Here is a 16,006-nt window from a genome sequence, read left to right on the forward strand (position 1 = left end):
CTTAGCTCCCTCTCATTCCTTTAACACTCATTTCTTCGCTACACATAGATTGTCACTTCTGTTTCCTATAGATTGCATTTTCTTCAAGAACAGGGACCACCTTTAATCTATTATGTACCTCTAACTTGTGATAACACCTTGAATTTGCTTTGCATTTCATTCTTTTAAAAATTGCTTCCACATACACCACCTTGTTAGAGCCTCATAGTAACTGTTGGGTAGAAATAATCAGTGTTAATTTAGCATGGCATATATACAGCCATAGCAAATTGACTTGTCGATTGAATGCCATTTTCTGTCAAGATAGCATCTCGTGTGGATCTTGTCATCTGTGCTTGTGCTTTTCAAGGTTACCCATAGATGGTTGTATTGGAAGAAGGTTTTTTCAAAGCCCTGCTCATGTCAACTTGTTGAAAGAAATGAAGAGGCGCCTGACAGAGGTGGCTGACTTCCACCATGCTGCCAGCAAGGCCCTCCGAGTTCCAGCAGAGGGCAGTGAAGGGCCTTCGGCGAGCCAGGCTGGCACACCTGGTTACCTGACTTCTCCAGAACTGCACACGGAGCTCGTGAGGTGACACAGGGTTATTTAGCCATTTATGTTGTTGTTTACATCACAGGTACTGTGCTAGAGCTATTTTTGTGTTGCAGACTGCTGGACGTTATTCTCTTAACCTGTCAGATTGAATGTGGAAGGTGCCTTTGACGGCAGGCTTGCATGTTGTAATGTTTCCCTTTTCTGCTTCCCATGAGATGTGAATCAGCAGTCTGGATGTGGCCCTGTCGAGTACTTGGAGTCTGAGTAAAAGATCTTCACCAGAGGACTAATGTCCTCTTCTGTTTCTTTATATAAAAATAGAAAAAGAAACCAAAAAATTGCTCAAAGCTGGTAAACAACAAGTAGAGTCTGCTAGGATAGTTTTCTAAAAGAAATTAAGTAACCACGGCAGGATTTTTTTTAGTAAAGGTCATAGGCCTCCTAGGGGATTGTAGTAATCTCCCAGAACTGCTTCTAAAATTGGGTACAAATTGGCATCCCCCAAAATTAGAATGCTGAAGTTTGGGCTCCCTTTCACACTGTTCCCCCTTGATTTAATAAACTTGCTATGTTAGATATCAGTCTTTTAAATAAGACTTCATCAAAATAGCTCTTCTCAATTAATCCTGAATACAAGGATGGTAAAGAAACCCAGTATTTTGATCCAGCACTGAGGGATCTCAGTGGAGACCTCAAAGCCCCGAGGGCTAATCTCTCAGCCTCCAGAATGATTTTTTGATTTCTCGGAACCCTTATCTTGTTTGCTTAAAGTAAAAGTTATTTTCTTTTTTTTTTTTTTTTTTTTTTAGAGGCATTTTTTTTTATTTTATTTATTTATTTGTTTGTTTGTTTTGTTTATATATGCACTGGGTACAGTCAGAAGCGCGGGAGGGCGAGAGAATTCACCAGAGCCAGAGCGGGGAGCAGAGCAGGCAGAAGGACCGAAGTACACTGCTGACGGGAGCAGCGGGCGGCAGGAGAGGTCTGCGCGCCATGTGGGACCCTCCTCTGGTGGCCGGGGAGCAGCCGGGGATCGAACCGGCGCCGCAGAGGCTGCGGGCAGCTTCGCAACCCAGCGCTCAACGACTGCGCCACCGGGGAGGCCCAGTAAAAGTTATTTTCAACCAGCCTTAACCAGTGGGAAGGATTTATCCTTGAGCATTTAGATCAGACAAGAAAGTCCCTGGCATTCCTTTGTGCCTCTCAAGCCCCCTTCCCTTGGTGTGTGGGTAACGTAGCTGACATTAAGCGACTGGATCAGAAGCTGGAACAGTGCTCAGTGCCAGCTTTGCCTGGTTCCTTGCTCTTTTCCTACACAGACTGTCATTGAGGTAGAGGAAGTGATTTTCCACTTTCTTGGGCTAAGCCAAGTCATGCCACCTCCAGGTCCCCTACAGAGGAGTTAGTGTGCTGCAGACTCCACTAGTATCTGTTGCTGCAAACAACTGCTTAAAATGCATGGGATCTTAGCTACCTGAACTGTGTGTTCCTTGTAAAAACAAATGAAACATCAATTGTTTTAAAAAAGTTTTTACTGGAAAATTGAGATTTACCCCCACCTTTTTCTCCCGGCTTTGTTCTAGTCCTGCTTAATGGGAATTGGGTATACACATGCTGTGAGCTTTATGATCCCCTGAGGCAGGAGATCATCAGAATCTGAAGCTGGCGAGTTCTCTTTATGCATAAGTTAAATTAGGCTTTTAATGTCTTCTCCGAAAGACAGTAAATGTGTTATTTGAATGTTATTTAAACTTTTCCAAGCACTGAGGCTCACTGTGACTGGATTTCCCTGGAGAGAAAAGCTCCACATTCAGATCTGTCTTAAAATCACCTTCCCTACTTGTTCTGTATACTGTTCTGAACCCTACTGTTATTATGGGGTTCAGAGTCCTTTCTTCACAGTTTTGTTTTATTTCAGCAGATATATCCTATTTTAATGATCTGAGACACGTGTTTCTCCCCGCCTAGAACATGAGCTTCTTGAGAATGTGGTGGTTGCTGGAAACATCTTCTGTTCATTATGTGCTTTTCTCCTGTGGGGTGGTGCCAGTGTCCCCAAAGATGTAAGAAACTTAATGTATCTACACATCTTTTTTATAGTTTATGTAATTATATATATTTTTTTCTTTTCAGGCTCTTCAATGTATATATGTTATGGCTAGAAGATGAGACTTTTCAAAAAGGAGACACCTATATCCCTTCTCTACCAAAGCATTATGATACTCACAGGCTAGCAAAAGTGATGCAGAATCAGCAGGTGAAACTCAGTGTTTCTTTTGTTGTATTTGACTGTAATTTGAATTCATCATATTTATAATCTAATGGTAAAACCACTTACTAATATGAAAATGGGGCCGCCTGAATGGTCATTGTGTTTGTGGGTTTTGGAAGTTTATAAGTGGTGGTGTTGAAGGGATAGTCCCTTTTGAATCTTGGCCCCCGCGTATATTCACTAGAAGAGCAGAGGCTTGGTCTACAGCTTCTCCTGCCTCATAAACAGTCTTCTTCTAGCTCCATTCTTGCTTATTTTAAGTTGTCAGCTAGCTGAACGCTTTTAAGCCTTCAGACTCATTAGTGGTCAAATGCTATATAGCAAGTTAATTGCATGGAGAGAAGAGCTCATTTTTGTCTATTTTGGAAATGACTATTAGGTATCATAGTGTTTGGTTGCTATTCTGGAGACTCTCAATTTTAGTCTTAACATATTCTAAGCTGTTCTTTTGTACCCAAAGATACCTATGGTCCTTTTTAAAGCCAAAAACTAAGTTTTTCCAAGTTTTCTGTTCACTTCAGTAGCCATCGTGTGTGTGTGTGTGTGTGTGTGTGTGTGTGTGTGTTTGTGAATATCTCTACAATACTAGATCCTTTGCTCTAGGGACTGAACTTTGCTGGGCTTTGACCCTATACTTAGGGAGCCCTAAGGGTTGAGACACTTTAACTTGGATCTTTAAACCAATCCACTTCCACATTATACATAGTATTTCATCTCTAGTATCTCAGACTTTCTTCTGTTTTCTTTTTCTCCCTCTCCATCTTCCTTCCTTCCATGATTTTTGGTTTTGTACCTTTAAGGTGCCATGTAGCTAATGACAAAGATACAAAAAGAAACCTGACACAGACCCTCCCTTCAAGGGGCTTACTGTTAAATAGGGTCAGCAATTATTCACCTGGTGCTAGTCTGTGGCGTGCAATGCACAGGGTGCTGTGGGATATAGAGGAGCGATACCTGGCTCAGACGGGATGGGGTGTGACTTTTGAACTAAGCCCTAAAGCATAAATGGGAGTTGGTCAAACTGAAAGGAAAGGCCCGGTGATGGAACAGTGGCAGATGTCACCAGAAGAAAGACCGGTATGTGCAGAGCCATGGCAGGTGAGATAGAATGATGTGTTCAGAAAGGTGAATAGGGCTCAAATTTCTAACAAACTTGTTTATTCTGAAGCCTTTGTTTGGAGAGCTATTGAAACAGTAGAGATGGTTAATTGAATAGATGAAGTAAAATTTTGTTGAGGAAAAATTAGTAGGATCAGCCAGAGTTTTAGATTAAATACATAAGTAGGATTGACACAGTAGCAGGATTGATTCGATATACAAGGACTCCCAAATTTGTAGCTTTAGCAGCTAGAGATGCTGTTTGCAAAATTAGGGAAACTGGGAGAGGAAGTGCCTGAGGGGCTTCAAGGAGAGCTCTTGTCAAGGCTTAGGGGATGTACAAGTCTAAAATTCAGGAGCGGAAAAGTATAGTAAATGTGGATATAGTGGTAATAGATATTTAGATTAAGAAGACTGAAGGTGGAACCTTGGGATATAACAACAGAGAAATAAGGCTAAGAATCTATGTTCAGAGAAAATAGGAAAAAAGTTACTATTTAAGCCATGGTGTCCTGAAAACCTCTGAGTGCAATTCCTTACCCATCTCCTCTTTATGCTCTACCCCACTGTGTTTTATCTAGGGATTTGTGTGTAGTAGGTACTTGGCCAGTACTTTAAAACATTAATCATACCTTTCTTGGTTCTCTGATACTGATCTTGGTTTCACAGTATCTACAGAATTAACTGTTTTTTTAAAAATGTCTTTGCCATTTGATTTGATAGCTCCTATTTTTGATCAGAAATTCAAGTTCTGAGTTGTTCTTTCCTTTTTGTAGGTTCTGAGTCATCTACCCATTGCTTAATTTCTGTATTCTTCTCTAATCATTAATCTCTATCAATAGTTATTTTGCATTGTGACCCCACTTAAAGGAGACATATATACACAGTAGGTGGGTCTGATATAGCACCTGGAACATTTTGGTGTGTCTTAGATTCAGGCTTGTGATCAGGCTGACCTTGGAGTCTGGAATGCCTTGTGCATGATGATTGGGAAAGACTATAAAATTATTTTTCTGATCCTGTCACACAAAAAGTTTTAAGGTTCCTGCTAAGATTTCAAGAGTGCCCATTTTAAATGTAATTCATCCTGTTGCTGGAGAATTTGTGTCAATGATTCACTTTATAGTTTAAGTATATAGTTTTATGTGAATATATGACTCACCTATGACAGGCAAAGTCTTGTGCTTCTAGGATCTGTGGATGGAGTATTTGAACATGGAGCGCATACATCATGAATTTCAAGAAAGTGTTGGTCTGTGGATGCAGGCCAAGCTTGAGTCCCATTCCACGCTCTGCAGTTTGTCAGTGCAGCTGGACTTCACCGATCCCTTACTAGGTGAGTCAATTAACCATTAGCATCTTTGGAGAGATGGATGAATGAACGAATGAATGTGATTTATTGATTCAGAGCTATGGAGCGTTAAGGTTTGCACAATGTATCTCTCCAGTAAGAATTACTATTTTTTAGGAGTTCAGTGTTAATTCTCTGCCTTTTAGAATTAAGTTAGGCCATGAGTAACAGAAAACGCCAAAACAGTAATGGAGTTTGGAGGCAGGCAGTTCAGGGCAGTAGCTTTATGACCTATAAACCTCCAGGGCCCCCTGCTCCTCCTCTTCAGGTACCCCAGTAATCTCATATGTAAATCCACCTATGGTCCAAAATGGCTGCTCAAGCTTAAGCATTCCATTTAGCAGGAAGGCGTGTCCCTCTTTTAAGGACACTTTCAAGAAGCTGCTCACAAGACTTTCCAATTACATCTCATTGTCCTGACTGAGACATGTGACTCTAGCTGAAAAAGAGGCTGGCAAGTGACAAATTATCTGTTTCATTTTCTCTATGATGCTTTAAAGATATTTCAGTTGATGTACAAAACTGTGTAAAGTGCAATTTTACATTCATTTATTTTGGATTTACAGGTTTAAAATTTAAACTTTTTTTTTTAATAAACCCTTTTGTTCTATATCTGGAATTCTTTTGTTCTATATCTGGAACTCTCAAGTGATCATAGTCCCAAAGTTTCTAAGTTGGTTGTTTTATCACTGTATTTTTCTAGAGAAACCACTTTATAAATTATCACTCATTTTCTATTCAAGACCATGAAAGCTCATTTAACTAGCAAAGATGATGACATTCTTTACAACAATATATAATAGAAAACAATATTGGAGTCATTTATTTTAATCACTGAATATATATCTTAAGTGTAGGGCATGGAATTATAAATAAAATTGTTAAACAAAATATTATAATGGATACTGAAGTGATTCAGTGAAAGGCAAAAATATCTTTCTTATTCTGCCACTACCCAACTAGTTAGCCGTGCAGAGAAAAAGGAGAACCTTCTTTGGCTTTATTTCACTGATTGGTAAAAGGAAGGTGCTGAACTGTCTTGTCTAAGGCTCTAAAATTCTCCCCTTCAAGATCTTTCTCCTTGCTTTTACCCCTGAAATAATAATAGGATTTTGTTCTGATTATAAAAGTTATAGGTGCTCATTAAAAAAAAAATAAACAATATAGAAAGGTATATAAGGGAAGGTATAAAAGTTGCACTCAACCCAACCTTATTAATTCTCATTTTCTATTCCTGATTCCTGAAAGTTTGTTAAATGAGAATAAGTAATATGTTTATAAAAGCTAGAAGTTTTGAGAGAGAGTGACTACCAAATCCTAGGCACTCGACCAGCAGGGAGCTAAAGCTAGAAGTTCTGAATGCTTTTGTGAGTTCTGTCTGTGGTGCTTTCAATGCTTTCTTAACACTGCCCTAAAAGACTGCTTGTTTTCTCTGAAATTAAGCTAGTAATTTATTAAGCCTTAGTTTTTGTTCCAGGCACTATCCCAGTACAGGTTCTCTCCCTCCCTCCCTCTTGCCTCTCCACCTTCCCTGTTCACCCCTCCCCCCAAAACCCCCCCACCCACACACACATTATTTTTTGGGTCTGGAAAAGCTCAACTTTTTTTTTGTCTTTACAGATTTTTGGTAATAGTGTTTACAGATCCAAAAAATAAATTACCAAATTACACCAAATAGGAAAGTTCTGTTTTTGGAAAGCAGGGTAAACCTGTACTTCGTATGCAATACCTTAGTCCTCCCACCAACTCTAGGAAGTTTATCCCTGTTGAACAGATAAGGAACCTCAGGATAAGGTGATTAGGTGACTCACCCAAGTCACAAAGCTGGTAAGTGGCAGAGTCATCTGGCTCCAGAGACCCTGCTCTGCCCTTCTTTGTCCTTACTCCTGTGCTGGCAATCAGCACAGGTTGCATTGCTAAATGAAATTAAGGTTAGATCTTGAAATAACAAGTTTCAGGTTTTTCTCAGACGATAGCAGGTTAGATGATGATTATACCAAATGATGCAACCTCTTTTTCTTAATTCAATTTGTTTTGTTTGCTTCTTAATTTTTGCCAGTTGCAATTTTGAGTGGTGACTACAGATACTCTGATTTAAATTTGTTCCCTTTTCTTTTGTATTTAAAATATTACCTTAATTTTTCTTTCATGGTAAGTTATATATGACTTGAAAAAGAGCCTCCAGTTTTTCCTTAGAATCAAAAATTTTCAAAGAAAATATTTCTTGAAGGAGACTTGCACATAGTCAAGAGTCTTAGCTAGAGATGAGCAGCCACCTTTGTTACACTCTCTGGAGAGTGGCAGTTCTAGTGGAAAAATCCCAGCTCCAAGGGGCCATCTTTTTCTTGACCTGTTTGGAATGTTAAAGTCGATCTGTTTTTGGGTTACAAACAATACAAGCCCTTCTATGCCAAGTAAAGTCATGACTATAAAGTTGTCTTTAATTTTCTTAACAAGAATAGAATAGAAAATTGAATACTATATCTAGAATGAAATCGGAGATTCATAGTCATCCCTTAAGTACTTGTTTACTTGACTTTAGTGATTTGAAATTCCTTCGATCTCTCCTGTCCTTTGCTATCTTAGCATTGGAAAGTCAGCATTTTTCTTCATGTTCTTCAGTCTCTACCTGCTGCTTGGTGTGTACCTAGTATAAGGAAGAGAGAGAAGGACAAGCTGGAATTTATTGGACACCTATTGTGTGTTCAGCTCTGTACTAGGTGTAAAAATATAAACATTTGAATTGATTCAATCAGTATGAAACTATGCAATCTAGTGCAGAATTTCATGGCATTTACTAGACCCCTTTTAAACCAGTATCAACTCTAAACGACTTAACATATCACATAAGGCTGCTATGGAAATAGATGTGAACTTTATTTACCTTCCGAATTATCATCAAAACTTTTTGAGGATAGGAATTTGATTTAATCATGCTACATGCTCCTGAGCTCCCAGCTCTTCATAGAATGTTATTAAGCCTGTGCATGGTCCCTCAAAATTTACAAGTAACAGAAGATAATGATTTTATTCATTTGCGCCTCTGGTAATTTGAGTAACTCTTCTGCAGATCTCCAACATCCTTTTTGAAGGTAACAGGCCAGGCCTTTGTACCCATTTAGGGTATTATCATCCAGTAGTAGCCATTACTTGGTAAATCTGACTTAATTTTCTTTCAGCTAAAGAAAGGGTTTTAAGTAACTTGCGGAAGCACGATGCTCCCCAGCCTCCCCTTGTCCTGCAGCCCGTGAGACCTCCTGTGCCAGTTATTTCCTCAGCTGTGCTTCTGAGTCAGAAGGATGCCACTCAGCTGGTACGCACAGACCTAAATCTGTTGCAACAGCAGGCCAGGTAAGACCACAAATCCTCCAATATCACCCTTCTTGCTTGCTGCTTTGACAGCCAGGCTGATTTAGTACACAGGAGGACTTCTCATCAGCACTCTCACCAGGAGGGTAATTTGACCAGACTGGCCCAGATGACTACCTTATTTAACCAGGTTGTGACAAGTCTTTTTTTATTTTATGGTGAAATAGTATGCCACTTCCATCGACTAAATTTGACTTGTTTCCTGCAGTGGCATTTTGTGTGTCAGCACTGCCAGCTAAATTTTTCTTATGCTTTTCCTAAGGTCACTTTCTGATATTGGAAAGATAGTGTTAGCGGTGCTAATGAGGTTTACTTTATTTTATCACTGCTTTGCTCTCTATCTCTCCATATTCCTTTAAAAATTGATATAGTAGGTACTAGATTCAAATGCCAGGAAGTCATCTAATTTTCCAAGTTCATGGTAGAATTGAAATGATCAACTTTTTAAGGTTTTGATTCTAGTTTGTGACCTTACGAGAAGGAGTGTGTGTGGAATAAATCTGTTTATAAAGTAGGAGAATCTTTGCAAAGCCCATGGGAATCAATCTCTTATTGACCATTGTTCCCTTAGCTCTTTTTGAGCCAGGCCTTTATGGTCACATGCCTGAACACAGTGAATCATCTAGAACAATATTGACACCTATGTAAGCTATTAGTTTTTTTTTTTTTTTGTCTTTGCATTTCATTTTGAGTTGCCAGCATAGATCTTCCTTGACTTTTGATGGGATTACAGCTCTGTAAACCTGTCATAAATTGAAAATGTTATAAATTGAAAAGGCATTTAATCCACCTAACCTACCACATACCATAACTTAGCCCAGCCTACCTTAAATGTGCTCAGAACGACTCATCATTGAAAAGTTAAGAAATCAGAAGTCAGGGACTGTCTGTACCTAAGAAATTCCTAGTACTTACAAATAAGATATCCCTTTAGGATGATTAAATTAAGATGGAATTCTCATTAGTTCTTGTGTATTTCAGGGTCCACTTAAAAACCATTGTTGATACAACACAGATTCTAAACAGAGTTTTGTTTCTGGCTAAAAAGTTGCCCCACTTTTCCTCTCTTTCTTAACTTTCTGGTTAGCCTGATTGCCAGGGAAAGGATTTGGGTAAGTGTTGGCACACACACCTTTGTTCTTTTGTTACTATGAAATACTTGTGTCTTGCTTTGCTCCAGTGCAGGCTGGGGGTAGCTGGAGGCCTTTATCTCTCATCATGAACCTTTCCTAAGACTTCCTTTTACCTCCTCATGTTTTCCAGAACTGCAGCTCTTCGGGAATCTCAGCAGGTTGCCTTAGACAGTGAGCTGTTGGACACAATGCCCAAACAGTATGTTAATCGTGAAGAACAGATCACACTACATTTGGAGTGTAGAGGCAGTAGTGGAAAGAAATGCCAGGGAGCAGCAATTGTAACAATTCAGGTAAGATTGCTTACATTTCTTCATCATTCTGAGAATTTCAGTTGAGTCCCTAATCTTGGCATAACATTGAGAAAGACTGAAAGAAGTATATAGCACATCATCCATGTCCCTAAGCATTTAATACTTTTGGAGAGACTGAAGCAAAACACCGCTAATCGCATATTTCCAAAAGTGCTGATGAGTCTTATAAGACAGATTGATATAAATTCAAAGAAAAGCAGAATCAATGAGAAAATCCTTAGCAAGAAGGGCTTAAACTAACATTTCACTTTGAGTTGCTAGTATAGATCTTCCTTGAGTTTTGTCTTAAACTAACAAATGTATCAGTTAGAAGGAACACGGGAATGGGGTCACAAAATGCCATCTAGGGGTCAGGGGCCAGATCAGTCTATTTTAGGTTGTTTTGGGAGTGGTAGTAGGAATTCTTTGGAAAGGACTGTCATTTCAGAGCTTGGGCTGTTTGCCATGGACAGTAGGGAGCCTCTGGTGATAGATTTGGGCAGAACATAATGGAAAGCAGATCACTTGGGGTGAGCTTACCAACAGGCAAAAGAAGATCTGTGCAAGAATATGATTAAAAATTCAGCTGCCTGTAGAGTCACCTTCTTGAGTTGGCAAAAAGAGTAGCTGGGTCTGTGACATCATACCGACAGGCTATCAGAGTGGAAGCTTAGCTGTAGCTACATGTCATAGCACTTAATACAGGTACTGTTTAAACACTTTGCAGCACTTATTTTGTCCTCACTACCATCCCTATGAGATGTGTATTTTTATTATCCTTATCTTCCAGATGAGGAAAGAGGCATGGAGAAGGTAAGTTACACACTCAAGGTGCCACAGTTACACACTCAAGGTGCCACAGAACCTGCATTCTGTCTGCAGGCATGTGCCCATTATCACTGTGATTAACTTTTTTTTAAAAAGTGAACTCAGTTTTACCTCAACTGAGCAAGAAATGCTTTGAGCTTGGCATTACCTACTGACTACAGAAGCATAAAAATAGTTCTTTTTTTGTTAGTTTTTTGGAATAGACTATTGGTTGTCCTTCAGAAAATTTTCTTCTTTTTGTGCTCATCCACACTTGAACACTTCATCAATCTCCTTAGAAAACTGTTTTGTCTAAAATGTCTTTTCTAAAATAACCTTTTTTATACTTATATTTTACATTACCTTCAAAATTTATTTCTGATAACATACTCACCTAAAGTTAAAAAATTTGTTCTGGATTGTAAGACTCATAACATTGAGATAATGTCTTTGGCCAGACACTATGTAAAGTTAATTTTCTTTTGGTGTGCTTTTTTTCCCCCCCTGTTGCTAGTGCTTTAGTAAGGATAAGATAAAGAGGTATTTAAGAAGAATCACTTACTAAAATAGTAAAACTGAAAGTAAAGTTTGCCAACTGAGGGTAGAATTTGAGTTGGAGGCTAAATAAGCTAAAAATGTGTTTGGTTATAATAAAAAAAGATGCTTATTATCAACTGGTGTCTAACAAATACAGTATTTTTCCATTTTTGAAATTATACATCTTTGCCAACCTGTTAATTCTGTATAGGGAAGGGAGTTCTCCTAAATGTATTGTTGTAAGTGACGAGTGAGATTAGTTCAAAGAAATGTTTTCCCAGTTCTTGCTTTGTGAATAGCTGTAAATGTTTATTGTCCCAGTCAAAGAACAGGTCTCTTCTGACCTCCTGTTAACTGTCAGGATCTTGTGATGGAAAATACCTAACAGACCTAAAAGCTTTAGCTCTAAGTCTGCAGTGAATTTGTCTGAACCCTGAATTCTGTAATCTTCTGCTTTAATTCTGTTATAAAAGGTTACACCTTGTCTAAAATACTTCAGAGTTATTTTGATCGAAGGGAGACATACTGGCTCAGCCTTCGAAATGGTTTTTGATTTATTCTTTCTCTTTGTTTTCACGGTCATTGCCTTGGAGGCCCATAGCACTTCTTCCCCAGCCTGTTCATTAGGTTTCCTACCCGTATGCATTGCTAGACAGTTCAGTTACCATTCTGTCACCCTTCACCTTTGGCAACAGGAGTCTGATCACATTTCCAGGCTAAAAACCCACATTGATTCCCCAGGCAGCGTAATTTGTCCTTTCTCCCATTCCCCGTTCTGTTTTCTAGCCACTACCCACTTAGACTTTGTCTGTTCTCCAGACACCAGACATTCATACCTTTGCTCTTAGATACCTGCCATTATTTATTTTTACCCACTCACTTCTGAACATCTCTCATCCTTCAATTCTTAGCTCATGGTAGCATCTTCTCTCGAGATCTTCCTTGACCCTTCTAGTCAGCTCGAGATGTCCCCTCTCCTCACAGGTATGCGTCAGTGCTGTTGTAGTCATTTGCTGTTTTTCCTGCCAGACCCAACTCCCTGTGAATAGAGATCCCATTCTCATTCATCTGTGTCCCTGCACTACCCAGCATGGCTCAGCATGTAAGATGTACCCTTTGATGTCTCCTTGAATGAATCAGTGAAAGCCGCCAGCACATCACCCATTAGGATGTGTTACAACTGTGTATTTTGATGAGTTCTGTCATTGTTACTAGATTTTGAGTTACAGGAAGGCCAGGACCTTGTCTTATTCATGTTCAGGTCATCAGTGCCTCACAGAAAGACACGTTGATGGAATGAGCAACTATAGTTTATACAAGTTAGCCTTCTGATATTAACCACCTTTAGGAACTTTGCAGATATCATTTGACTGGAAGACATCATGGAGTTGGAACCCCTTTTCCTCATAGAAATTAGCATTCACTCTTCTGCTTACCTTTGACCAACTTAAACACCTTAATGTTTTCCATAGAAAGTCTTAATTTAAATACCATACGCTGCTCCACATACCTTTTTACTCTAATACAAATGTCTCCTAGGCATTCAATCTTGGAAAGCAAGTGAGGGTGGTTCTACTCCAGTACCCCACTTCTTTCCCTCCTATTCAGAATTCCTGCCCTGTTCCTGCCCACTTACCTGGGCCCTCTCATATCCCAGGTAGTGTCCTGTACTATTCTCTCACTCAATCTTCACAGAATTAAGGATGAGGAAATGAGTTCAGAGAAGTACAGAGACTTGCTAAAGTCACAAAGCTAGTAAGTGGCTCAGTCAGAATTCTGGCCTGCATCCATATAAACTTGAGACCCATGTTTTCCACATTAGTGGCTACAACTGCAATTCCTGAAGACTGGCAGTGTGATTCTGAGTAAGCTGATCAATGCCAGTTAAGTCCCATTTAAGTCAACAAGTGTACCACTTTCTCTGTGAGTTGTTGTGATTAGGATTGCTCTCTTTTTCAGTAATTAGAAAATTCATGGATTGGATCAACTTTTCTGACTGTGAGAAGTGATTTTATATTTTAAATACAAATTTTAAAGGGCTCACTTAGAAAGGCTTCAAATTATATCATAAACAGCGCTTAGTAAAATTTTTCTGGGAGGGAAAGCCCTGGAAATTTCCAGCCATCTGCATGTTTGGGGGGTATACAAAAGTCAAATATATTTTATGGGAAGTGAGACGTGCTTCATCTGTGGTCACCTCTCCTAACAGAAGCCTCTAATAATTCAGTGATATTCCCTGAGGAAATGAACTAATTTATAATAGGGTTCCTTTTGTTGTACTTCAGTATTATAGAGGTTGTTTTCTGGGCCCAGGATTGATTTATTATCATGTGAAAAATTTGTCCATTTCTCCAAATGAAAGATGGAAAAGACCCACCCAGGGCCTCCCATTACTGTAAAAACTTACTGAAGGACGTGTTTTGTCCAACTTTTAAATTTCTTTGTCTACTTAAATTGACTCAAGTGGAGGGGCTTCCACCAAGCTGCTTTGTTCTATTGTCTGCAACTTCTTGTGATTATGAGCTGGTGGGTAGTCATTCAATCTCTCTCACCCCCATCCTTGTAAGAAAAGAAAATTTTTCAACAGTGGTGAGAACACTGAACAAAAATAAGTAGAGTAGAAATTAATGATAATTTGGGGGTGTTTGGTTGAGTTTCTTTTGTTCTTCAGTGTTAGTAGTTTTATGACACAGGGAGGCAATTTTAAGTTCCAGTTACACGGTATGTTCAGTCTCTGCCTCTGCACCTCCCAGGCAGCTGTACCTCTGCTTTTTTTCTCTTATCCTGTGTCTTCCCATTTCCTCTTCATTTGCACTGTCTTCTGTCCTCTCAGATTGCTCTCTGTTTGGCTGCTTTCTGTTTTGTAGTATATTGGGCAAGATGACTAGACATGTTCCTTACCACATTTTGGGCTATTAAGCCTTGGTTTGGTGTTTGGCGGATTTGAAATTTAATATTTGTATTGGTTCATTGTGTGGTTTAATGGAAGTAAATTACTTTTTTCATCTTTAATTTCTCCAATAGTAAAAATGAAAGTAATTGTTAACATGTTTTTGGATATCCACTTTCACGCCTTTTGGTTCATACTGACAGCTCATTTTTCCTTTTAAATAAGAGGTTTTGTGACGATTTTTAACATGACATTGGTGAGTTTTCTGGAAGAAAGTTGTCATGAGCATAAAAGGCAGGTGCTCCATGTACACCCAGGGTTGTGCTGCTGTGCTGGGGAAAATGGACAGACAGGACCACTGCTCTTTTTTTTTTTAAGATTTATTTTTATTTATTTATTTATACAAGCACTGGGTACAGTCAGAAGTGCGGGAGGGTGAGAGAATTCACCAGAGCCAGAGTAGGGAACAGAGCAGGCAGAAGGACTGAAATACACTGCTGAGGGGAGCAGCAGGCGGCAGCAGCAATGTGGGACCCTCCTCCCACATTGAGCAGCCAGGGATTGAACCGGCGTTGCAGAGGCTGCGGGCAGCTTCGCAACCCAGTACTCAACCACTGCGCCACTGGGGAGGCCCAGGACCACTGCTCTTCAGGAGCTTTTGATCTGGAATTTATGATAATCACCCTGACCAAGGCACTAGCCCCTCAGTTAAGTAAGTTTGTGACTTAAGTGTTTGTGTTATTTACAAAGGATGCCTGTAATCATGGCAGTGGTGACTGAAGACTGTCTCTGGGCAGGTGCATATATAGGAACATGTAGACCCTGTTACTCACTACTGTGCTTGCGGAAGGCCATTTGAGGAGAAACTAGGATTTAAAACCCCTGCCTTCTAAATGTTCTTGTCTCTTTAACATTCTCTGTCATGTCTGTAAGATAACTCCAGATTGTATAGCCTGCTATGAAGTCCTCTCCAAATCAGACTACTCCCCAGTCTGATTGCACTGCCCTTTTCAGCCCAACCCCACATCAGTCTGGCTGGGTTTCCCCTTGTCCCTGCGTCCTGACATCCTTCACAGCTGCCATGGGGGTCCTGTCTTTGTGTCACAGCTTGAGCCCAGCTAACCACACCCCAGAAAGAATATTAAAAATGAAGGAAGCAGTTATCATCTAGGTCCCCCTCAATTAATTAGAGGAAGGGATGTTAACAACCCCCTCAATTAAGAAAGACATAATCTTACAAAAAAAGATTAGTCTTTTAACTTGAAATAAATTTAGTTGTTTTCTTTTTAAGCTCAATAATTTCTTCTTATTGTTCACATCTTTACTGAGAACTAATACAAATATTCTTTTTTTTTAAAGAGGCATGTATTTTTTATTTATGATTTATTTATTTGTTTGTTTGTTTGTTTATTTATTTATACAAGCACTGGGTACAGTCAGAAGCGCGGGAGGGTGAGAGAATTCACCAGAGCCAGAGCGGGGAGCAGAGCAGGCAGAAGGACCGAAGTACACTGCTGAGGGGAGTAGTGGGCGGCAGGAGAGGTCTGCGCGCCATGTGGGACCCTCCTCCGGTGGCCGGGGAGCAGCCAGGGATCAAACCAGTGCTGCAGAGGCCGCGGGCAGCTTCGCAACCCAGCGCTCAACCGCTGCGCCACCAGGGAGGCCCAATACAAATATTCTTAAACCACCAAATTAGTGAATTGCTCTTTCCTAGGCATGCA

General features: G+C 39.8%; 1 protein-coding gene across 2 annotated transcripts in view; it reads left to right on the top strand.

Annotated features, from left to right (window-relative positions):
- The window catches only part of EPG5 (ectopic P-granules 5 autophagy tethering factor), a 100,506-nt gene that overhangs the window by 47,774 nt on the left and 36,726 nt on the right, over positions 1–16,006 (top strand). For both annotated transcript variants that reach the window (XM_037508586.2, XM_054694067.1), the window contains exons 23-27: positions 350–571; positions 2,669–2,792; positions 5,097–5,241; positions 8,436–8,607; positions 9,889–10,051. In XM_037508586.2, the coding sequence (XP_037364483.1) occupies positions 350–571; positions 2,669–2,792; positions 5,097–5,241; positions 8,436–8,607; positions 9,889–10,051 (826 nt within the window). The remainder of the gene's footprint in view (positions 1–349; positions 572–2,668; positions 2,793–5,096; positions 5,242–8,435; positions 8,608–9,888; positions 10,052–16,006) is intronic.

Source organism: Talpa occidentalis, unplaced genomic scaffold (genome assembly GCF_014898055.3).
Source record: "Talpa occidentalis isolate TD23 unplaced genomic scaffold, MPIMG_talOcc4v2.1 talOcc4.13, whole genome shotgun sequence".
NCBI lineage: Eukaryota > Metazoa > Chordata > Mammalia > Eulipotyphla > Talpidae > Talpa > Talpa occidentalis.